This window comes from Budorcas taxicolor, chromosome 21 (assembly GCF_023091745.1).
Source record: "Budorcas taxicolor isolate Tak-1 chromosome 21, Takin1.1, whole genome shotgun sequence".
Lineage (NCBI taxonomy): Eukaryota > Metazoa > Chordata > Mammalia > Artiodactyla > Bovidae > Budorcas > Budorcas taxicolor.
In genome coordinates this window covers 38535035-38555653 of record NC_068930.1, presented here as the reverse complement: position 1 = coordinate 38555653, position 20619 = coordinate 38535035, and the positions used below count along the sequence as shown (strand labels likewise).

Sequence of the window (20619 nt, the reverse complement as noted above, 5' to 3'; positions counted from 1 at the left end):
GAAGATCCCATGGAGAAGGAAAAGGCACCCACTTCAGTATTCTTGCCTGGGAAATTCCGAGAAGAGAGGAGCCCAGTGGGCTACAGCCCATGGGGTCTCAAAGGTCAGACATGACTTAGTCATTAAGGTACGACACGTATATCAAACATGGTTTATGACGGAGGTTTCATGGCAGAGAAAGAGGAAAAGACTACTTTTTTCCCCTCCTCAGTAAGTGGTGCTAGGACAATAAATGTCACTATGCTGTCTTACAAGGCACGTCGTTATCCTTGGAAAAAAAAGCACTTGACCCGGCTGCACCCTCTCCTGCTTCTCGATGCTCTGGGCCCCCAGGGTGACGCTGACTGAGCTGCGCAGAGAACAGAGTAGAGTTATCTGTAGCTTAGAGTCACAGGAGATACAGCCCAGGAGCTGTGACGGGCCGGCGACTTCAGGGCAGGCCTGCAGCTGAGGGAAAATTGAGGTGACAGACAGCCCTGGGGGAGTGACACTGTGTCTTGTGCTTAAATGACATGAGTGCAGAGCTTCTGGGAGCTTTCTCAGGAATATTGTGAAATTAATGTGAGCTTGCACTAGGAGCTTATAGAGGTGAATTTTGTAAAATCCTCATGTCCTTGAGCCTAATGCATCCCAGGATCTCAGTAAATATTTTTTTCTTTTTTTTGGCTGTACAAGTGAATGGCTAGCTTTTGACCGAGATTAATACGGATAGTACTGGTGGGATTCAAGACTACAGGAATGGGGGTGGGCACTGCTAAAGACCCTGGGACAGCTGAGCGCCTGAGAGGCGGGGAGGTGGGGCAGAAAATGGACTTCTTCGGGTCTGAGGAAGAGTCAAGACACCTAGAGAGCTTTGGATAATGTCACCTAGCCACTTCTGATCAATCACACCCTGGACTTCTCTCCTAGCAGGAGTGAAGGGTCAGAAGCACTGAGAAGTTTTCTCTGGTTCTTAAGCTGGGTCACCAAAACTCCCGTACTGTGGATGGTTTGTCTGAGTTGTCCTATCCTGGCTGGACTGAGGGATTTGACTTACTCGTGTTTTGGAGCTTCACATCCTCCACCAAATGCACAACCCACTTTCCTGGTGGTGAGAGAGAGTCTGAGACCCATGAAAGATCTTAGTGAAAACCTTTCTTCCAGCCCACCATCCCTCCTTGCTGAGTGTCTATGTGGCATCAAACTTGTATTCTTGATTAGAATGGCAGCTGGTTCAGAAATTGGAGCTGAGCAGAGGGTCAGGACTGCAGGAGGTTTAGTGAGATGTGTTCTGCCCTCAGGAATGGGGGCAGTCACTCACCTGTTCCAGCCCAAGAAGCAAAGGAAAGGCCATCAAGAGCAGGAGTGGCTGCATCTTCCAGAAGGTCTGCCCACGTCACAGGTGCTGGGGTTTCTTCCTTCCAGACACAAAGCATAGAGGAAGGAAGGAGGGGAGGCTCAGTGCCCCCCCCAGACCTCCCAGAGCTGGGCACCCCCTCTGCCAGGTGTCAGCATGCCACGTGTGTCCATGTTCTCTGCTGTGGGATAGGTGAGAACGACAGTCACCACACTTGCACTCCCACTGCAGAGACACAGAGCAAGAACAACAACAAAGTGAAGGCTGTGGTGCAGTCAGTGTTACCAAGTCCAAGCTCATTGCTGTACAGTAAGTCAATAAACACAGAGATGAGTTGTTTGGGCAAGGAATAGTGACTTTATTTGGAAAGCCAGCAGACCGAGAAGATGGTGGACCTGTGTCCCAAGGAACCGTCTTCCTTGAGTTCGAATTCAGGCTTCTGTTATACTATGATAAAAGAGGAGGGAGTGGCATCAAACATTCCTTGGTTCCAGTCAGCCTCCTGAGAGGCTGTGTCAGTTTCTTCTGTCCTGCAGTCTTTCATTGGTGGGCCTGGCCAGGATGTTTCCTGTATCGTAAACAAAGGCATTTTAGCTTAATACTCATTACTTGGGAGGCAGGATTCCACTGATGGGCCATCATGTATAATTTAAATTTGTACTCAACACCCCATTAGTAACTAATCTAACAGACTGCGAGGATTCTTCCATAATATAGCAGCGGACGGGCTGGACTCCAGGAGCACCTCAGTGACTGAATCAAGAACATCTCCATTTCCCCACTGTTGGTTCTTTTATGATCGTGAATAATTACTCAATAGCAAGGTCCAGGGATATGAGAGACAGTTCCTGCCCTTGAGAAGCTGACAGTAGGCAGAGGTAGACTTAGAATCTGCGGGTAGAGAGAAAGATGGTGAGGACCAAGACAAGGGGGTCTGCTTGGTGCCAACGTGGGAAGGCAGAGACTGGACTTGCCTTATGAGCAGGTACCCTGGACACACCCAAGTGCCCCAAACAGCAATCCCATTGCCTATCTTGTTACCATTCTAGCCTCACATTTTTGGAGTGTTTAGAATCACCTCCTTAAACGTAAATATTTCACAACATAGGGAGCTTTTCTTATCCCACAGTTCTGAACAAAAGTCCTGGACTTGATACTCACTGGGCCAAAACAAACCATCCCTGGGACCATTGGCACTGAGCGTCCCTCAAGCTGAGATGGGGGCTCTTCCACCCAAATCAGAGTGCTCATGAGTGGGAAGGGGGGCTTCCTCTCCAAACATGCTGGTGACTGGTGAGCAGCGAAAGAGATACGGATGCTACTCATCCTAATAATTACTCCCCACAAAGTATTCTCTGTCCAGTATCCAGAGAACCATGCCTCAGATAACCCTGGGCCAGGCCATCCTAGGCATGTGCAGATGACCCCAACCCTCTCACCAGTATGAGGACAGAAGAAAGAGGAATGGAAAGGACGGCATGAGGAGTTCTATACAACCCAATCCCAAGTGAACTGAAAGAACAACATCTTATGAACCAATAGAAAAAGAGCAAAAGGAAATATGTGTAAGCATTAAGGATGATCTGAGGATGATGGAATTCTGCACCTCTGTTAACCCTCTTATTTGTATGTTCTGTATTTAACTATGATGTCTGTTGCTTTTCCATCCAAAATGCATTTTGCCACAGTCAAAACTCACTCACCACGCAAATGTTCAGCAAACCACTCCCCTTCAGCCTAGTCTTCCCTAAGCTGCATGTTTTAAAAATTAGCAACTTTCCCAAATACATCCGTAGATATAAAATTCAGAGATTATTGACAAATAGGAGGAAAAATTGAGTCAATAAACTATAGGTTATAAGAAACCTTTGAAACATTAGAATACCCCTGAATCCAAAACTTTTTATTGCAATGACTTTCCTTTCGAGATAAATATATTTATATACACACCTACATGGCAATAATGGAGGTGGGGAGAGGCTGGCTCAGGCCAAGATGGAAGAGCTCCCTCAAGGTCACTTGGGGCTGAAGGAGGATGTACTGTCAAGACACCAGAGGCTTCACAGGGCCCTAGTGCTCAGGGCTGTGACAGGAACTCGAGCTGGGCCTGGGAATACTGAAGCCCTCCTGACACTTTCTCAGGCTTCTCACCTCTGTCTGTTCTGATTCGGGGAGGAACTGCATTCAGTGAGCCACACCTTTGTAAACCTCCTCCATTTCTGTTAGGATGGACAAGTGCCACCCTGAACCCCAGAGCTTCTCAGGTGGCCGTCCTTCCAAATCTGAATTCTCTTCTGTTGCCCTCTGGGCACTGGGATGGGGGATAGGAGAGTAGGTGTGGATGAGGAGGAGGCATATGGATGAGACACAAGGATCATTGACAAGAGGGTCGTGTGTTCCTGAGGAGGGGTCTCCCTTCTCTGATGGAGCTCAAGGGCAGCCTGTAGGTGGAGCTGGCACTGGCAACATGTGACTGGAGGGAGCTGGCTGTCAGTGCAGCAGGAGTTTTTATTTCAGAGTTGGAAGGTGGGGGTGGGGTGCAGTGTATGTGCTGAAGGAGGAAGATCAGATGTGAATAGATGGTTGCCTGGCAGACTAGGTGCCTAACAAACGTGTTTAGGTAAATAAAAGAGGAATCAGTGATTTCTGCTCAAGAGATGAAAGTTTATTAAATTCCAGGAAGCTTTCCTTCGCCCACTTTGCCCAGTGCACCCATTCCAGGGAAGATGGAGGGGTCCATCCCAGGGGCACCTCAGGCTGATCCCTGCCATTTGTACTGGCTCATTGTTGTTTGGACCCAGGACAGAATCCTAGACATTCTCTTGTAGACATATGGAGTTCTCCCATGCTCTTCTCCACAAAACACAATGCCCTGGGCCACACCGTTACACACTAGTGGGCCCCTGGAGTCACCCTGTGGGCAGAGAGAGCAAGGGCTGGGCTCACCTTTTTCAGTTATTCTCCCCACTGATGCCCAGGCTGGTCTCTGTGAGGGGCCTGGGCTGACTTCAGGGCCTTTGTTGGTCCTGAGGTTTCATCTAGGCATTGACAATCCTGCTGCTCCTCCCACACAAAGCTTCTGCCCATATATGACTTTGGGGCAGTGTTCACCCCCAGGAACACAGGACTGAAACCAGAGAGGAGGACAGGCCGGGGACACAGGCACGGGGTTCATTCCCACTGCCCCTCATCCTCCCAGCTCACCTGACCCAATGCCAAATCCAGCTCCAGCAGCCAGGAAATCAGCCTGAAGGGATGAGTGGTGTTGGCGGGGAATGATGTAGCCTCTGACTCGAGGTATGGAACTACATGTTTATTTCAAGCATCACGTCTTCTTTATACTTTTTGAAAAACATTAGGTCAGAGGTTTTTCATTTTCAGCTCCCCTTCACCCAGATTTATTATCTCCTTGTTGCCCTTCAAACAGAGTTCCTGTTTCAGCGATTCTCTCAGAATCGTGTTTACTTGTGATTACACTGTAACTCATGCTTATGTCTGAGCTGCCTACCACATTCCTCAGTTTATCTCTTATCTTTCTATCCTGCTTGCCCCTAGTATCCTAAGCTCACTGTCTCCTAAAAAGGCTTCTAGCTATTCTTAATTATTCCTAAACCCTAAACTCAGCAATCTTCCTTTGTCATTAACATCTCCCTCACAAACAGGTCTCAGATAACAATCCTTCCCATGGCCTCAAGCTGCGGCCTACGTGCTCATCCTGGGACATTCTTTGTAAAAATCCTTGAGCAAATGTCAGTGGTTACTTGATAGATTATTTTCTGGGCACAACTGCAGAGGCTTTGTGCTTTCTCATGCTTCTCTCAAGAACAATAAGCACCTTAACATTCTTTCCAGCCAACTCAACCGAAGAGAGGAAGGAACAAGTCAGAATCACAAGAGCTAACTCCTTCATCCCGGGTCTGTGCCTGCGGGACAAGGAGAGGGGGTTGGGAGCCGTGCCTCCATTTTGTCAATAATGCCTAATGCAGCTGCTGATAATACAAGGTTTTGCATGGACAACACTGAGGATCTCACCAAGAAAGAATTCTTCCCCTTGTTTGGATCTCCAGCATAGCAAGTGATACATTTCTCCTCCCTTTGGACTTTAAGATCTACATCCTATAGTGTGTCTGCACAGGACAAATCTACCCTGAGTTGCCCCCAGCCAGCCACATTGCATATTATACCTGGCTTCACCTTCTGCCAGCTTCTGGGCAGATTGATGGGGCTCACTGCATCTGTCAAATCAGCCTTAATCAGCTGAAGAAGAGGAAAGACACTCTCATCTACTGATGGCCCACAGAGACTGCAGGACAGTCATGGGGTTGCCTTCTTCTCAGTGCTCGAACCACGGAAGGGGTCATACTGGAGGAAGAGCAGAATGGGGTCATGGGGGATGCAGAACCCTGGAAGGAAAGTGTCCCAGAACCAGTGCAGCCATGCATCCCCTCTGCAGTAACATGATATCGTTGACCCAAGTCTTACCATTACAGTCTGGGTGGCAGATGGCTCTTCTCATGGGGCTTACCTGCTGGATCCTCTGTGTTCCGTGATGTTGTGGGCCCCCAGGTGACATTGATTAAGCTGCACAGAGAGCAGAGAGGGAGCAGATGTCTCAGGAGATATCTTTCCTCCAGTGGCTGGGAGGAAAGAACACAGCTTGGGACAGGGTGGGACTGGAGGGGAGAGAATTCTAGGCAATGGGCCCTGGAGCTGAGCATCTCTGAGCTGTCTGTTTCTAGCAGCACAGTCAGGGAGGACCTCCTGGAGTCCACGAGGGTGTTCAGTCATGCAGCATCTTGACAGTCACAGAAGGAAACGTGAATTTCTCACATGTGTATCCTAGGGTCCAGGGCATAACCTTGGCTTCCTCCCATTCCAGGTATGATCAGTTGCTTCTTTTAATGTGCCACTGGCATTCACTTCTCCCTCTCTCCCCAAAGCTCACCTGGACTTTGAAGAGCTTCCTATGTCCCCTGCAAGTGGTCAACAGAGGGTGGGGGCCCGGGCACTGCTCCTCACCTTCCCAAGTAGTGAGCTGCTGTCAGCAAAATGTCCTCACACACGAGGAAACCCACACAGCTGAAAATGTCCTCTGCAACCTGATATTCAACAAATGCCATATAGGGAACGGGAGTGCGGCTTGGCCTCGTGCCCCCGATGATTTTCCCTGAAAGAAAGATAACAGACTGCCTGCTGTGCTCACGGAGGCAAAGGCTGGAGAGGGGAGATGGGACCAAGGTTGGTGGTCTTTGAGAAAATTCGACCTGAGTCCAGAAATTTCCTTACATGAACCAGGGCCAGAGTGTGCATGAGTGTAACATCTAAGCAGGTCTGTGCCATGTGGAGTGGGTCTGGGCCTCTGAGGATGGGACCATCACTCACCTGCCTCCCCAGTGGGGAACAGAGAAAGGGCTGCCAGGAGCAAAAACAGGACCATCTCTCCAGGAAGGCTGATAAGATCTGAACAGCTGCTGCTTCCGTCTGATCTTTTAACCCTGAGTGTCTCCTCTGTTGTGGCCGTTATTACAGCAGGCTTCTCAGAAAGTGTCACATCACTATTTGATCTGGGCCTCAGGATGATAGATCAAAGAATGTCTTCATTTCTGTGGTTCTCTTTAGATCATCACAGAGATTCTGTCTTGGATCTCTTTGGGTGAGACTGTGGGAAACACTGAAGATAAGCTCTATTGCTTCTGGTGGAGGAGAGCTTACCATCATGATCAGATAAGAAAGGTGAGATTAAGGATGTGGGCTGGCCAGAATGGTGTGAAAGTGATGCTGAAGAGGGCTTATTCCAGTTACCAAAGGACTGAGTGGTTTAAAATAACACCAAAATTGCTTGACCCATGAATCTGTAATCTGCTCATGGTACAATGTGAACAGCACCCATCTGCTCCCACTGGTGTCAGGGAAGCTTCAAGCCCAGAAGCTGAATCACTTGAAGGCTCCCTCACACATGCCCAGTGGTTGCTGCTGGCTGTCCTTTGGGCACATTGGTTTCTTGTCACGACGGTCCCTTATGTCGTTGGTCTTGGCAGCCCTTTCTCTGTTCCCCACTGGGGAGGCAGGTGAGTGATGGTCCCATCCTCACGAGGGCCCCTTATGAGACTAGCAAAACCTAGATGACAAACCCAGTGATGACAATATGGGAGGAGAAATTTATGGGTTAATGTTATTCCAGTATTGATGTAATCCAATCAGTCCATAAGCAAAAGTATTAGATCATTTCTAATCTGGGTTTTTCTGAGGATGAGTGGCTTTCATTCAAAACACAATTGCTGTAACACAACACATTGATGAAAGAAGAAACACCAATGAAATTTCAACTGAATGGGGAAAAAGCATCTACTAGAACTCACTATCCTTCTTTTTAAAAATTTCTTTAAAAAATAGGAGCAGAAACAAGGGTCTTCATTCTGATAAATGATCCCTGCAAAAATCGCACACCAATCAATATACTTACTGATGAAATGTTCTATGTTTGTCATTCAAGAGCAAAACAATACAAGGACACACAGACAGCCATAATCATCATTTCTCTTCAATAATATACTAGAGATTTTAGTCACTACAGTTAAGCAGGCAGCAGAAGTAAAAGGTATAAGACAGGGAAAGAGGAAATAAAACTGTGGATATTCAAGATATAATGTACAATAAGAATAGCCAGGAATCTGCAGATCAATTATTATAATTAGTAATTGTCAAATTTTCTGGGCACAAAGTCAACTCAAACATTAATCATCTCTCTATCTATACAATAATAGTTAGAAAATGAAATTTGAAAAAAAAACATTAAAATCATGGAAATGGTCAAATAACTAAGTATAAATCATAAAGATATTTCACATTCATGTTTGGAAGAGAAAATACTTTTAAGGTATTCATTCTCCAAAAAGTGATCTACAGACTCATTGCACTCAGGAAGTATTTCACAGAACTTTATTGGTTCTAAATAGATGTGGAAAACCAGTAGCCAACATTGGAGAAGACAGGCTTAAAGAATGAGAATAAGATAGGAGCTCTTGCTTTAGCAAATGAAGTCATAGTAATGAAGACAGTGTGGTACTGATGGTGCCATAGAGACATAGATGACAAGATAGAAACCCCGCACACATTGAGACATTCTACACAAATATAGAACCCTTGGTGTATGATGGAGTTTTATGGCAGAGAGTGGTGAGAAACTGTTTTTTCCCCTCCTAAATGAGTGGTGCTCAGGAAAATAAATGTCTCTGTGGTGTCTTTAAGGACACATGTTTCTACATGGAAAAAAGCACTTGACCCTGCGGCACCCTCTCCTGCTTCTTGAGACTCTGGGCCCCCAGGGTGATGCTGATTCAGCTGCACAGAGAACAGAGTAGAGGTATGAGGAGCGTGGAGTCCCAGGAGATACAGCCCAGGAGCTGTGACGGTCCGGCGACTTCACGGCAGGGCTGCAGCTGAGGGGAAACTGAGGTGACAGACAGCCCTGGGGGAGTGACACTGTGTCTTGTGCTTTTCAATGACATGAGTGAAGGGCTTCTGGGAGCTTTCTCAGGAATATTGGGAAATTAAGTGCTGCACTCAATATGCCAGCAAATTTGGAAAACTCAGCAGTGGCCACAGGACTGGAAAAGGTCAGTTTTCATTCCAATCCCAAAGAAAGGTAATGCCAAAGAATGCTCAAACTACTGCATAATTGCACTCATCTCACATGCTAGTAAAGTAATGCTCAAAATTCTCCAAGCCAGGCTTCAACAATATGTGAACCGTGAACTCCCTGATGTTCAAGCTGGTTTTAGAAAAGGCAGAGGAACCAGAGATCAAATTGCCAACATTCACTGGATCATGGAAAAAGCAAGAGAGTTCCAGAAAACCATCTATTTCTGCTTTATTGACTATGCCAAAGCCTTTGACTGTGTGGATCACAAGAAACTGTGGATAATTCTGAAAGAGATGGGAATACCAGACCACCTAACCTGCCTCTTGAGAAATCTGTATGCAGGTCAGGAAGCAACAGTTAGAACTGGACTTGGAACAACAGACGGGTTCCAAATAAGAAAAGGAGGATGTCAAGGCTGTATATTGTCACCCTGCTTATTTAACTTATATGCAGAATACATCATGAGAAATGCTGGACTGGAAGAAACATAAGCTGGAATCAAGATTGGCGGGAGAAATATCAATAACCTCAGATATGCGGATGACACCACCCTTATGGCAGAAAGTGAAGAGGAACTAAAAATCCTCTTGATGAAAGTAAAAGAGGAGAGTGAAAAAGTTGGCTTAAAGCTCAACATTCAGAAAACGAAGATCATGGCATCTGGTCCCATCACTTCATGGGAAATAGATGGGGAAACAGCGGAAACCGTGTCAGACCAGAGACATTACTTTGCCAACAAAGGTCCGTCTAGTCAAGGCTGTGGTTTTTCCTGTGGTCATGTATGGATGTGAGAGTTGGACTGTGAAAAAGGCTGAGTGCTGAAGAATGGATGCTTATGGACTGTGGTGTTGGAGAAGACTCTTGAGAGTCCCTTGGACTGCAAGGAGATCCAACCATTCCATTCTGAAGGAGATCAGCCCTGGGATTTCTTTGGAGGGAATGATGCCAAAGCTGAAACTCCAGTACTTTGGCCACCTCATGCGAAGAGTTGACTCACTGGAAAAGACTCTGATGTTGGGAGGGATTGGGGGCAGGAGAAGGGGACGACAGAGGATGAGATGGCTGGATGGCATCACAGACTCGACGGTCATGAGTCTGAGTGAACTCCAGGAGATGGTGATGAACATGGAGGCCTGGCGTGCTGATTCATGGGGTCGCAAAGAGTCAGACACGACTGAGCGACTGAACTGAACTGAACTGAATGTGAGTTTGCATGAGGAACTTATAGAGGTGAGTTTTCTAAAATCCTCATGTGCTAGGGCATAACACATCCCAGGATCTCAGAAAATGTTCTTTGGCTGCACAAGTGGCCTCCCATTAGCTTTTGGCTGAGGTTGTTGGGGTTTCAGGTCACAGGGGTGGGTGGAGGGCACTGCCACAGTGGAGTAGCTAAGGGCCTGAGAGGCAGGGGAGGTGGGGCAGAAAAGGAGCTGCTTGGGGCCTGGGAAAGAGCCAGGACACATGCAGAGCTTTGGGTGCTGTCATCTAGCACCTTTGATCAGTCTCACACCTGGCTCCTATCCTGGACAGGAGTGAGGGGTGGTAGGCACTGGTTCATAAGCCGGGTCCGCTGACAACTCCTGTACTGTGGTTGGTTTGTATGAGTTGTCTTTTCCTGGCTGGTGTGAGGGATTTTACTTACTTGTGTTTTGTAGCTTCACATCCTCTACCAGATGCACAACTCATTCCTCTGGTGGTGAGAGACAGCCTGAGACCCACGGAAGACCTTAGTGAAAATCTCCCTGCTTGCCTGCCACCTCTCCTTGCTGAGTGTCTATGTGGCATCAAACTTGTGTTCTTGGTTGGGATGGGACCTGGTTCAGAAATTAGAGCTGTGCAGAAGGGTCAGGACTGCGGGAGGCTTGGTGAGATGGGCTACACCCTCAGGAATGGGTCATCACTCACCAGTCCCAGTGCAAGAGGCAGAAACAAGGCCATCAGGAGTAGGAGTGGCAGCATCTTCCTGAAGGTCTGTCCAGGTCACAGCTGCTGGGGTTTCTTCCTTCCAGACACAAAGCACAGGGGAAGGAAGGAAGGGAGGCTCAGTGTCCCCACAGACCTCCCAGCAGTGCACTCCCCACTAGCCGGGTGTCAGCATTCTACAGATGACCACCTTCTCTGCCCTGGATTGGGAGAGGATGACACCATCACTACATTCGCACATGAAGACTCACCAGAAGGAATACCAAAGTGAAGCCTGTGGTGCAGCCAGTGTTATCTAGTCCAACCTTGTACTACTTGCCAAGCAACAGTACAATAAATCACGAGATGAGTTGTTGAAACAAGGAATAGCAACTTTATTCAGAAAGCTAGCAGACCAAGAAGATGGTGGACTCGTGTTTCAAAGAACCACCTAACCTGAGTTAGAATTCAGGCTACTTTTATACTAGAAGGGAATGGAGTAAAGTCAAACGTTTCCTGGTTCCACTAGCCTCAGGGTGGTTGTGTTAATTTCTTCTGTCCTGCAGTCTTTCATCAGTTGGCTTGTTTCCTGTGAGCTAAACAAAGGTATTTTAGCTTAAAGCTCATTACCCGGGAGCCAGCGTTCCCAGAGATGTGTCATCATGTATAATTAATGTTATAGCCAATATGCCATTAGTGATTAACTAACAGAATACCAAAGTTTTTCCCTATCACACCAAGAGGAACTGGATCCCCAGGAGCCTCTCAGTAATTGAATCTCCACTTGTCCACTCTTCGTACTTTCATGATTCTGATAATATCATGAATAATTACTCAATAGGGGAGGTTCAGGGATATAAGAGATTCAGCTCCTGCCCCTGTGAAGCTGACAGGACACAGAGGTAGACCCAGAATAGGTGGGTAGAGGACAAGCCAGTGAGTACTATGATGAGGGGTCTGCTCATTGCCAAGTGTGAGGAAGTGGCTGAACTTGGTTTGGGAGCAGATAGACCTGAACTCACCAAAGTGAACCAAACAGCAATCCCATTTCCTATCTTGCCAGGGTTCCAGCCTCACATTTCTGTTGGGCTTACAATCAGCTCTTCAAGTGTAAATATTCTGTGACAGAAATTTTCTTATCGCAGTGTTGAACAGAAGTATTGGACTTGATGCTCATTGGACCAAAACCAACCATCACTGGGTCCTTCAGCATTCAGTGACCTGACTGTTTTGGCTTGTGCTTTGGTATCCAGCATCCCTTGAGCTGAGACTGGGGGTGTCCCGTCCAAATCAGGGTTCCTGTGAGGGGAAGAGACTTCCTCTCCAAAAATGCTGGTTACTGGTGAGGTGATGAGATAAGTGATGGTGATCACCCTAATAATTACTCTCCACTAATATTCCCTGTCCAGAGACGAGAGAACCACGTCTCTGATATCTCTGGGCCAGGCCATCCTGAACATGTGCAGATGATTCCAACACTGTCACCAGTATGAGACAGAAGAAAGAGGAATGGAAAAGATCACAGGAGTTCTAAACAAGCCAAGTCCCAGTGAGTTGTAGCAAGAGCATCTTATGAATAAACAGAGCGGAAGGACACAAGCTTAACCATTGATGATGATGATCTGTGGGTGGTGAAATTGTAGGCAATTTTAAATTTCTTACTTATATGTCCTGTATTTAGTGATCTTTACATGATTAAATGTGTTGCTTTTACACACAAAATACATTTTGCCTTGATGGAAGTTCACTCACCATGCAAACGTCCAGCAAATCACTTCTGTTTAGCCCAGCCTTCTCTAAGCTGCATGTTTTAAAAATGAGATTACTTTCCTGAATAGATTCTTACATGAAAATTCAGAGATTATTGAAAGATAGAACAGAAAAAATTATTCAATGAGCTATTGGGTATGGGAAACCTTTGAAATATTAGGATATCTTGCATCTAAAAATATTTGTTACTATGGCTTTCCTATATAGAAACATACATACATGTGGGAATGATGGAGATGGGAGAGGCTGGCTCAGCCCAAGGTGGAGGAGCTCCTTGAAGGTCACTTGGGGCTGAAGGAGGATGTGCCCGCAAGACACCAGAGGCTGCACAGAGCCCTGGGCCCAGGACTCCAAGACAGGGCTGTGACAGGAACTCAAGCTGGCCCTAGGCATACTGAAGGCCTCCTGAAACTTTCTCAGGCTTCTGACCTGTCTTCTCTGATGCAGGGAGGGAACACTCCTGGGGTGAGCCACACCTCTGTAAACCTCCCCATTTCTGTTAGGGTGGACAAGTGCCCCCTCGACCCCAGAGATTCTCAGGTGGTCCCCTTTCCAAATCTGGATTCTCTTCTGTTGCCCCCCTGGACACTGGGATGTGGGGGAGGGAAGTAAGTGTTGACGAGGAGGAGGGTATAAGGATGAGACACAAGGGTCGTGTACAAGAGGGTCCTGTGTTCCTGAGGAGGGGTCTCCCTTCTCTGATGGAGCTCATGGGCAGCCTGAGGGGCAGCTGGCTGTAGGTACAGCAGAAGATTTTATTACAGAGAACGGAAGGTAGGGGTGGGAGGAGCAGTGTATGTGCTGGAGGGGGAAGCCACTAACAGATCAGAAATGTGAACAGATGTTTCCCTGACAAAGAAGGTACCTAATGAATTTGTAAATAACAGAGCAATCAGTGATTACTTTTCAAGAGATGAATGTTTATTAAGTTCCAGGCAACCTTCCTCCACACACTTTGACCAATGCTTCCAATCCCAGGGAAGATGGAGAGGTCCATCTCGAGGACACGTCATGCTGATCCCTGGTGTTTGTACCGTCTCATTGTTCTCTGGATCCAGGACAGAAAGCTGGAGATTCTGGTGTAGACATTTGGAGTTGTCCCATCATCTTTTCCATAGGACACAATGCCCTGGGCCACACCATTACACACAAGTGGGCCCCCAGAGTCACCCTGTGGGCAGAGAGAGCAAGGGTTGAGCTCACCTTCTTCATGTCCGAACTCACCTTCTTCAGGTCTGGTCTCCTTGCCACCCTGGAGTGGGTGGGCTCAGTTAGGGGTCCTGGCTGATATCAGGGCCTTGTTGGTCCTGAGGTTCCACCCTTGCCTTGAGAATCCTGCTGCTCCTCCTGCAGGAAGCCTCACCCATTTGTGACTGTAAGGCAGTGTTCACCCCGCAGGGACACAGGACAGGCTGGGGACAAAGGAGCGAGCTTTGTTCCCACGGCCACCCATCATCCCAGCTCAGTTGGGCCCACGGTTTTGCACAGATAACATGGGGATCTCACCAAGAAAGAATCCTTCCTTTTGTTTGGATCTCCAGCACATATCTGCATGATGGGGATGTAGTCTTTGAAGCGAGCAATACATTTCTCCTCACTTTGGACTTCAAGATCCACCTCCTGTAGTTTGTCTGCAGAGGGCATATTTACCCCCAGTTGCCCCCAGCCGGCCACACTGCACATCATCCCTGGCTTCACCTTCTCCAAGCTCCTGGGCAGATTGATGAGGCTCACTGCATCCGTCATCTCAGCCTTCCTAGTCAGCTGAACGTAGAGGAAAAGCATTCTCACCTACTGTTGGCCCACAGAGGCTGCAGGACAGTAATAGGGTTGCCGTCTTCTCAGCATTGGGACCAAGGAGGTGTTGTACAGGAGGAGGGTCTGGAATGAGTTCATGGTGGATGCAGAACCCCAGGAAGGAAGTGTCCCAGAGTCAGTGTACCCATGTGTCCCACCTGCAGTAACATGATGTCATTGGCCAAAGTTTCATCATTATAGTGTGGGTGTGGGATGGCTCTTCTCACTTGGATGACCTGCTGGGTCCTCTCTCGGTCCCTGATGTTGTGGGCCCCCAAAGTGACATTAATTGAGCTGCACATAGAGCAGAAAGGGAGGGGGTGTCACAGGAGAAATGGTCCAGGAGCCAGGAGGAAAGAGCACAGCTTGGGACAGGGCAAAACTTGGGGCAGGGCAGGAGAAGGGTGTGGCAAAATTCTAGGCAGTGGGCTCTGGGGCTGAGCATCTCTAAACTGTCTGCTCCCTGGCAGCCTGGGCAGGGTGGCAGTTTCTGTAGTCCACGGAGGGTGTTCAGTCCTGCTCGAGCTTGACTGTCTCTAAAGAAAACATGAATTTCTCACATTTGCACTGTGGGCTCCAGGCCACAACCTTGGCTTCCTTATGTTCCAGGTTTGATCAGTCCCTTCTCTCCATGGGCGACTGGCATTGACCTGTCCCTCTCTCCCCAGTGTCTGACTAGCTTCCTATGTTACCTGGTGGCACAGGCCTGCAGCTCCTAAGAGGGTTCCCTGGGAGGGCTCAGCAGAAGGATGGGGGCCCAGGCACTGCTCCTCACCTTCCTAGGCAGTGAGCTGCTGTCAGCACGAAGTCCTCACGCACAAGGAAGCCCCCACATCTGTAAGATTTCCCTGAAATCTTGAACTGAAGAAATGCCATGTAGGGACGGGAGTGAGGCTTGGCCTCATGGCCCCCGATGATTTTCCCTGAAAGAAAGATTCCAGCCTGCCCGCTGTGCTCATGGAGCCAAAGTTTGAAGAGGGGAGATGGGATCAGGGTTTCCCTGAGTTCAGAAATTTTCTTAGATGGACCAGGCCCAGGCTGTGCATGAGTGTAATGTCTGGGCAGGTCAGTCCATGTGGGGTGGGACTGGGCCTCTGAGGGTGGGACCGTCACTCACCTGCCTCCCCAGTAGGGCACAGAAGGGCCACCAGGAGCAAGAACAGGACCATCTCTCCAGGAAGACTGCCCAGATCTGAGCGGCTGCTGCTTCCTTCTGGTCTTTTAAGCCTGAGTCGTCCCCTTCCATGTTCTGGCCTTTGTCACGTGAGCCTTATCTGAAAGCCCCAAACCACTTTTTTGTAGTCCGAGTGGACTGTTTTTTGAATTTAATTAAAGCCTCTGGTAAGTTTTCATCCATTGGGTGGGGTGGGGGTCGGGGGGTGGATGCATCAGCCAGTCTTTAAGCCCTCAGGTGCCTGAATCCCAGAAACCTGGGCCTCATGATGATAGATCAAAGAAAGTCTTTGCGTGGTTCATTTTAGATCACCAGGGTGGTTGTGTATTGAGACCCCTACTTCACCAAGAATGTGAGAAATATTGGACATGAGATTCTTTGCTTCATGTAGAGGAGATAAACCATCATGATCAGACTATAAAGGCAAGATCCACAGTGTGGAATAGACATAATGGTGTGAAAGTGATGCTCAAAAGGGCTTATTCCACTTACTAAAGGACTCAGTGGTTTAAAACAACAGCAACATTGCTTTCATCTGCATTTTGGTCCAGGTACAGTGTGGATGGCATCCCTTTACTCACCTTGGTATCAAGGCTGCTCGAAGCCTAGAGGCTGAATCACTTGAAGGATGCTCACACATGCCCAGTGGTTGATGCTGGCTATCCACTTGGCACATTGGTTTTTCTCCACAAGAGCCCCTCAGGTTGTCTCACTTCATGGGATTCTGTGGCTCCCGCATGACACAGTGGTTGGTTTCCCCAGAGCGAACATCTCCTAAAAAGTGAGTCATCTAGAAGCTGTGTTTTTTCATTACCTAGATTTTGATGTCATATGGCACCTATTCTACCATATTCCACTGCTTAAAGCAATCAAGAGCTCCCCTCACCCAGATTATAAAAGGAGGGCCCTAGACCTCCTTGGTTGCAGTCACGTAAGAAGAGCCTGTGGGATGGAGATATGCAGTGGCAGTCATGTCCCCATCATGAAAATGGGGGAAGCCATGGAATCAAAACAACGGTTGTTTCTAAACATCTTGATCCCAGCCTCTTAAAAAGCAACAACACCTTAGTTAAAGAAACAAAGCCCATGGTCAACAGTGATTCTGGCAAGACAGTCACAGTGAACCAAGTGGTGTCCTCATCCAACATGGGCTTGGACACCCTGCACTGGATGACCTGGATGAGATATCAGAACGCAAGTGAAGTGAGGAATGTGGCCTTCCGTAGGGAATGCAGGAGGGCATGGCAACCCACTCCAGTATTCTTGCCTGGAGAATCCCATGGACAGGGGAGCCTGGCGGGCTACAGGTCACAGAGTCAGACACGACTGAGCGACGTTTAGTACTACTACTATGAAGGGAGTGAACATCCAAGGGCTGTGAGGAGGGTGCTTACACAAGGGTTGACCAGTCGGTGGTAAAGGAGCTCAAGGAGGATCAGGGACTCCAACAGAAAGGGCAGTCTGGTGGGATGTCTCAGAGCAGGACAAATAGGGCGAGGCGGGCATTGCTTTGAAGCGGCTGCCTGACGTGGATCACCAGAGCCTGGGCGGGGAGAGCAGGGGATGCACTTGGAGAAGATGAGGAAGAGATCTGTTTTATAAGTCTCTGTGGGGACTAATCAAATAATTAACATATTAAGGCAAGTGACCCAGTTTCTTACTGTCTGAAGATTAGATGGTATTGGTGGCATCAATGTTAATTTCCCGGATTTCATGGTTGAATTGTGGTCACATAAGCGTTTCCTTGTTTGTAGAAATTGCCCTCTATGGTTTTTGAGGACTGATGGAACACCGTGTCAGTAACTTTACTCTCAAATGGTTCAGGAAAATTAAAGTTTTTGTATTATAACTGTTACTTTTCCATAAGCCTGACATTATTTCAAAGGTAAAAGGAGATCCATAGGCTTCACATATATGAACAACAACCAGTTTGAAGACACATTTGAAAAGATAATCTGTCACAGCAGCAACAAAAAACACAAAGAGCTTGGGAAAAACATAACCAGATTTGTGAAACACTATTTGAGCAAAATGTTACAGGATTCTTGAAAAATATAAAAACAGACTTTAGAAATAGAAAGATAGTCAGTTCTCTGATAGGGTAGAACCACACCAAAAAGGCACTGATTCTCCCAAAGTTAATATAAAAATGTGATTCCAATTTAAAAAAATTTTCTTTCTCCTATTGTTAGGAAGTTCTAGCTAATGTCTAAATTTTATTTGGAAAATAGCATGAAGGAATAACTAGTTAGATACTAAAAAACATCCCGTAAGATGTATTTTCTGAAAACAGTGTGTTGCCCACTCATGATCAGACAGACAGACCAAAGAAAAAGAATAGAAAATCCAGAAACATTCCCAAGCACATATGAAAATGTAGTTTACACTGAGGTGACATTAAAAAAACAATCACTGAGTGAAAATAGTACTTTTTAATAAATGATATCAGGGCAATAAGTTAGTCATACATCACGTAAACCACCTGAGTAAGTGCATAATACAAGATACAAATGTATGAAATAAAACCATAGTAATAAAAAAATGTGGATGAACCCCTTAATGAAATTAGAGGTCTTCTAGCAATGACTCTAAATACAGAAACATTAAAAGAAGAGTTTGATAAATAAATTGTGATATGTAAAATACAGTTTTTTAAAGTTTGTATCTCAAAAATCAAGCATAAGCAGAACCAAAATACAGAAAATAACTCAGAAAAAAATTATTGCAACATATATCACAAAGAGTTGATCTATATAAAAACAAAGAATTAGAAAATCTAAAGAAGAACCAAGCAGAACTGAAGAATCAGTCAGTTCAGTTATACAATAACTGAAATTTCAAATACACTAGAAGGAGTCAATAGTAGATTAGATGATACAGTGGAGTGGATCAGCAAAATAGAAGAGAGAGCAGCAGAAATCACTCAACCTGAACAGAAAAAGAGAGAGAGAGAGAGAGATAAAGAATGTTTTTAATGAGGACAGTTCAATAGAACACTGAGATAATATCACGGATACTGATAGTCACAGTATAGGAGTCCCAGAAGGAGAAGAGAGAAGAAAAGGGTTAGACACCATATTTGATGACATAATAGCTGAAAACTTCCGTAACATAGGAAAAGAAAGAAATATCCAGGTCTAGGAAACACAGACAGTCCCAAACAGGATAAACACAAAGATGACCACATTGAGACACTGTAATTGAAATGGCAAAAATTAAATATTAATTTTAAATTAATATGAACATTAAAATCAGTAAAGGAAAAGCAAAAAGTTATGTATAGGGGAACTATCAGCTACCAGCAGACTTTTCAACAAAAAATTTGCAAGCCAGAAGGGAGTGGCATGATATATTTCCAGTGATGAAAAGAAAAACTGTCTTATGACCAAGAGTACTTCACTGGGCAGGCTGCATTTGAAGGAGAAAGCTAAAGTTTTCCAACAAGCAAAAGCTAGGAGTTCCGCAACACAAACACAGCCTTATAAGAAATGTTATATGGTTTTCCCTAAACGAAAAAGAAAAGCTCAAACTAGAAGTATGAAAATTATCAAAGAAAAAGTTTCATTGGTAAGGGAAAATGAAGGTATATTTGTCCGGGAGAGAGTGAAGGACAGGGAAGCCTGGCATGCTGCAGTCCATGAGGCCGCAGAGTTGGACATGACTGAGCAACTGAACAGCAACAACCTGCAGGGTAGCTATCAACCACTTATAGAGCTAGTAAGAAAGCTAAAAGATGAAAGTAGTAAAATCATCTATATCCACAATAGGTACTTAAGGAACCCTTGAAATAAAACGCCATAAAGTACAATGTCAAAAAAATGAACAATGAGAGGGATAAAAATGCAGAGTCGTAAGGATGTGTTAAACTTAAGAGCCCAACAATTGAAAATAATTACAGTTATAGAATACTGATGTATATATATTGATACATATATATAAGCCTGATGGTAATCACACACCAAAAATCTCTACTAGATACACACAAAGAAAAAAGAGAAAAGAATCCAAATGTAACACTAACGGTAATCATCAAATCACAAGGGAAGAGAGCAAAAGAAGAAACAAAAAAAGAAGCACAAAAACAACCAAAAAACAATGAACAAAAAGGCAAAAAGTACATACCTATCAATAACTACTTTAAATATAAATGGACTAAATGAGCCAATTAAATGGAATGCAGTACCTAAACGGGTGCAGAAACAAGATTCATACATATGCTGCCTACAAAAGACTCACTTCAGATCTGAAGATACTCACAGACTGAAAACAAGGGGATAGAAAACGTACTCCAAGCAAATGGAAACAAAATTAAAGCCAGGGTAGCAATACTTGTTTCAGACAAAATGTTGTACAACAAAGACTGTGACAAGAGACAAATAAGAACATTACATAACAATCAAGGGATCGATCCAAGTAGAAGACATATCAACTTTAGATATACACACAACCAACATAGGAGCACCTAAAAACATAAATATTAACAAGCATAAAGGGAGAAATTGATGGTAATGCAGTAAAAATATGGGACTTTAACACCCCAATTACCTCAATGGACAGATCATTCAGATAAAAAATGAAAAAAATAAAACAAAGGTCTTAAATAACACATTAGACCAGATGGATACACACACACACACACACACACACACACACACACACACGCACACACACATCTCCTTCTCCACGAAATTGGAAAGGATCCTTGACAAAGGAGACTGGGTCGTCATTATAAGGACAGGAATTTTATCATCTGAGAAGAATACAGAGGAATCTTATCTCAAGTGTCTCAGCTAGTGGGATTCTTTATTCTTCAAGGATTTTGCTGGTCTTATGTTTATTGGGCTAAAGTAGCCTTTCACTGACCATCACTAATAGGAATGGAAATACCAAGTTACCAAGATGTAACACAGGGAATCTCATCTTCCCTCGGCAATTAGGATTACCCACCTAACTTGCATAGTAAGTTTATCTCTCTGTTGATTGCTTTCCTACAAATTA

At 45.8% G+C, this 20619-nt stretch overlaps 1 protein-coding gene and 1 pseudogene across 1 annotated transcript; both read right to left on the bottom strand.

Annotated features, from left to right (window-relative positions):
- Window positions 1–4088: 4088 nt before the first annotated feature.
- On the bottom strand, window positions 4089–6773 carry LOC128066858 (mast cell protease 3-like; annotated as a pseudogene).
- A 6886-nt stretch (window positions 6774–13659) lies between these two features.
- On the bottom strand, window positions 13660–15616 carry LOC128066641 (mast cell protease 3). Its single transcript, XM_052659722.1, has 5 exons — window positions 15565–15616; window positions 15223–15370; window positions 14606–14741; window positions 14157–14414; window positions 13660–13821 (listed from the first exon to the last, which is right to left on the bottom strand). Exons 1-5 carry the CDS (start codon window positions 15614–15616, stop codon window positions 13660–13662), a joined length of 756 nt encoding a protein of 251 aa, XP_052515682.1.
- Between the last annotated feature and the right edge of the window lie 5003 nt (window positions 15617–20619).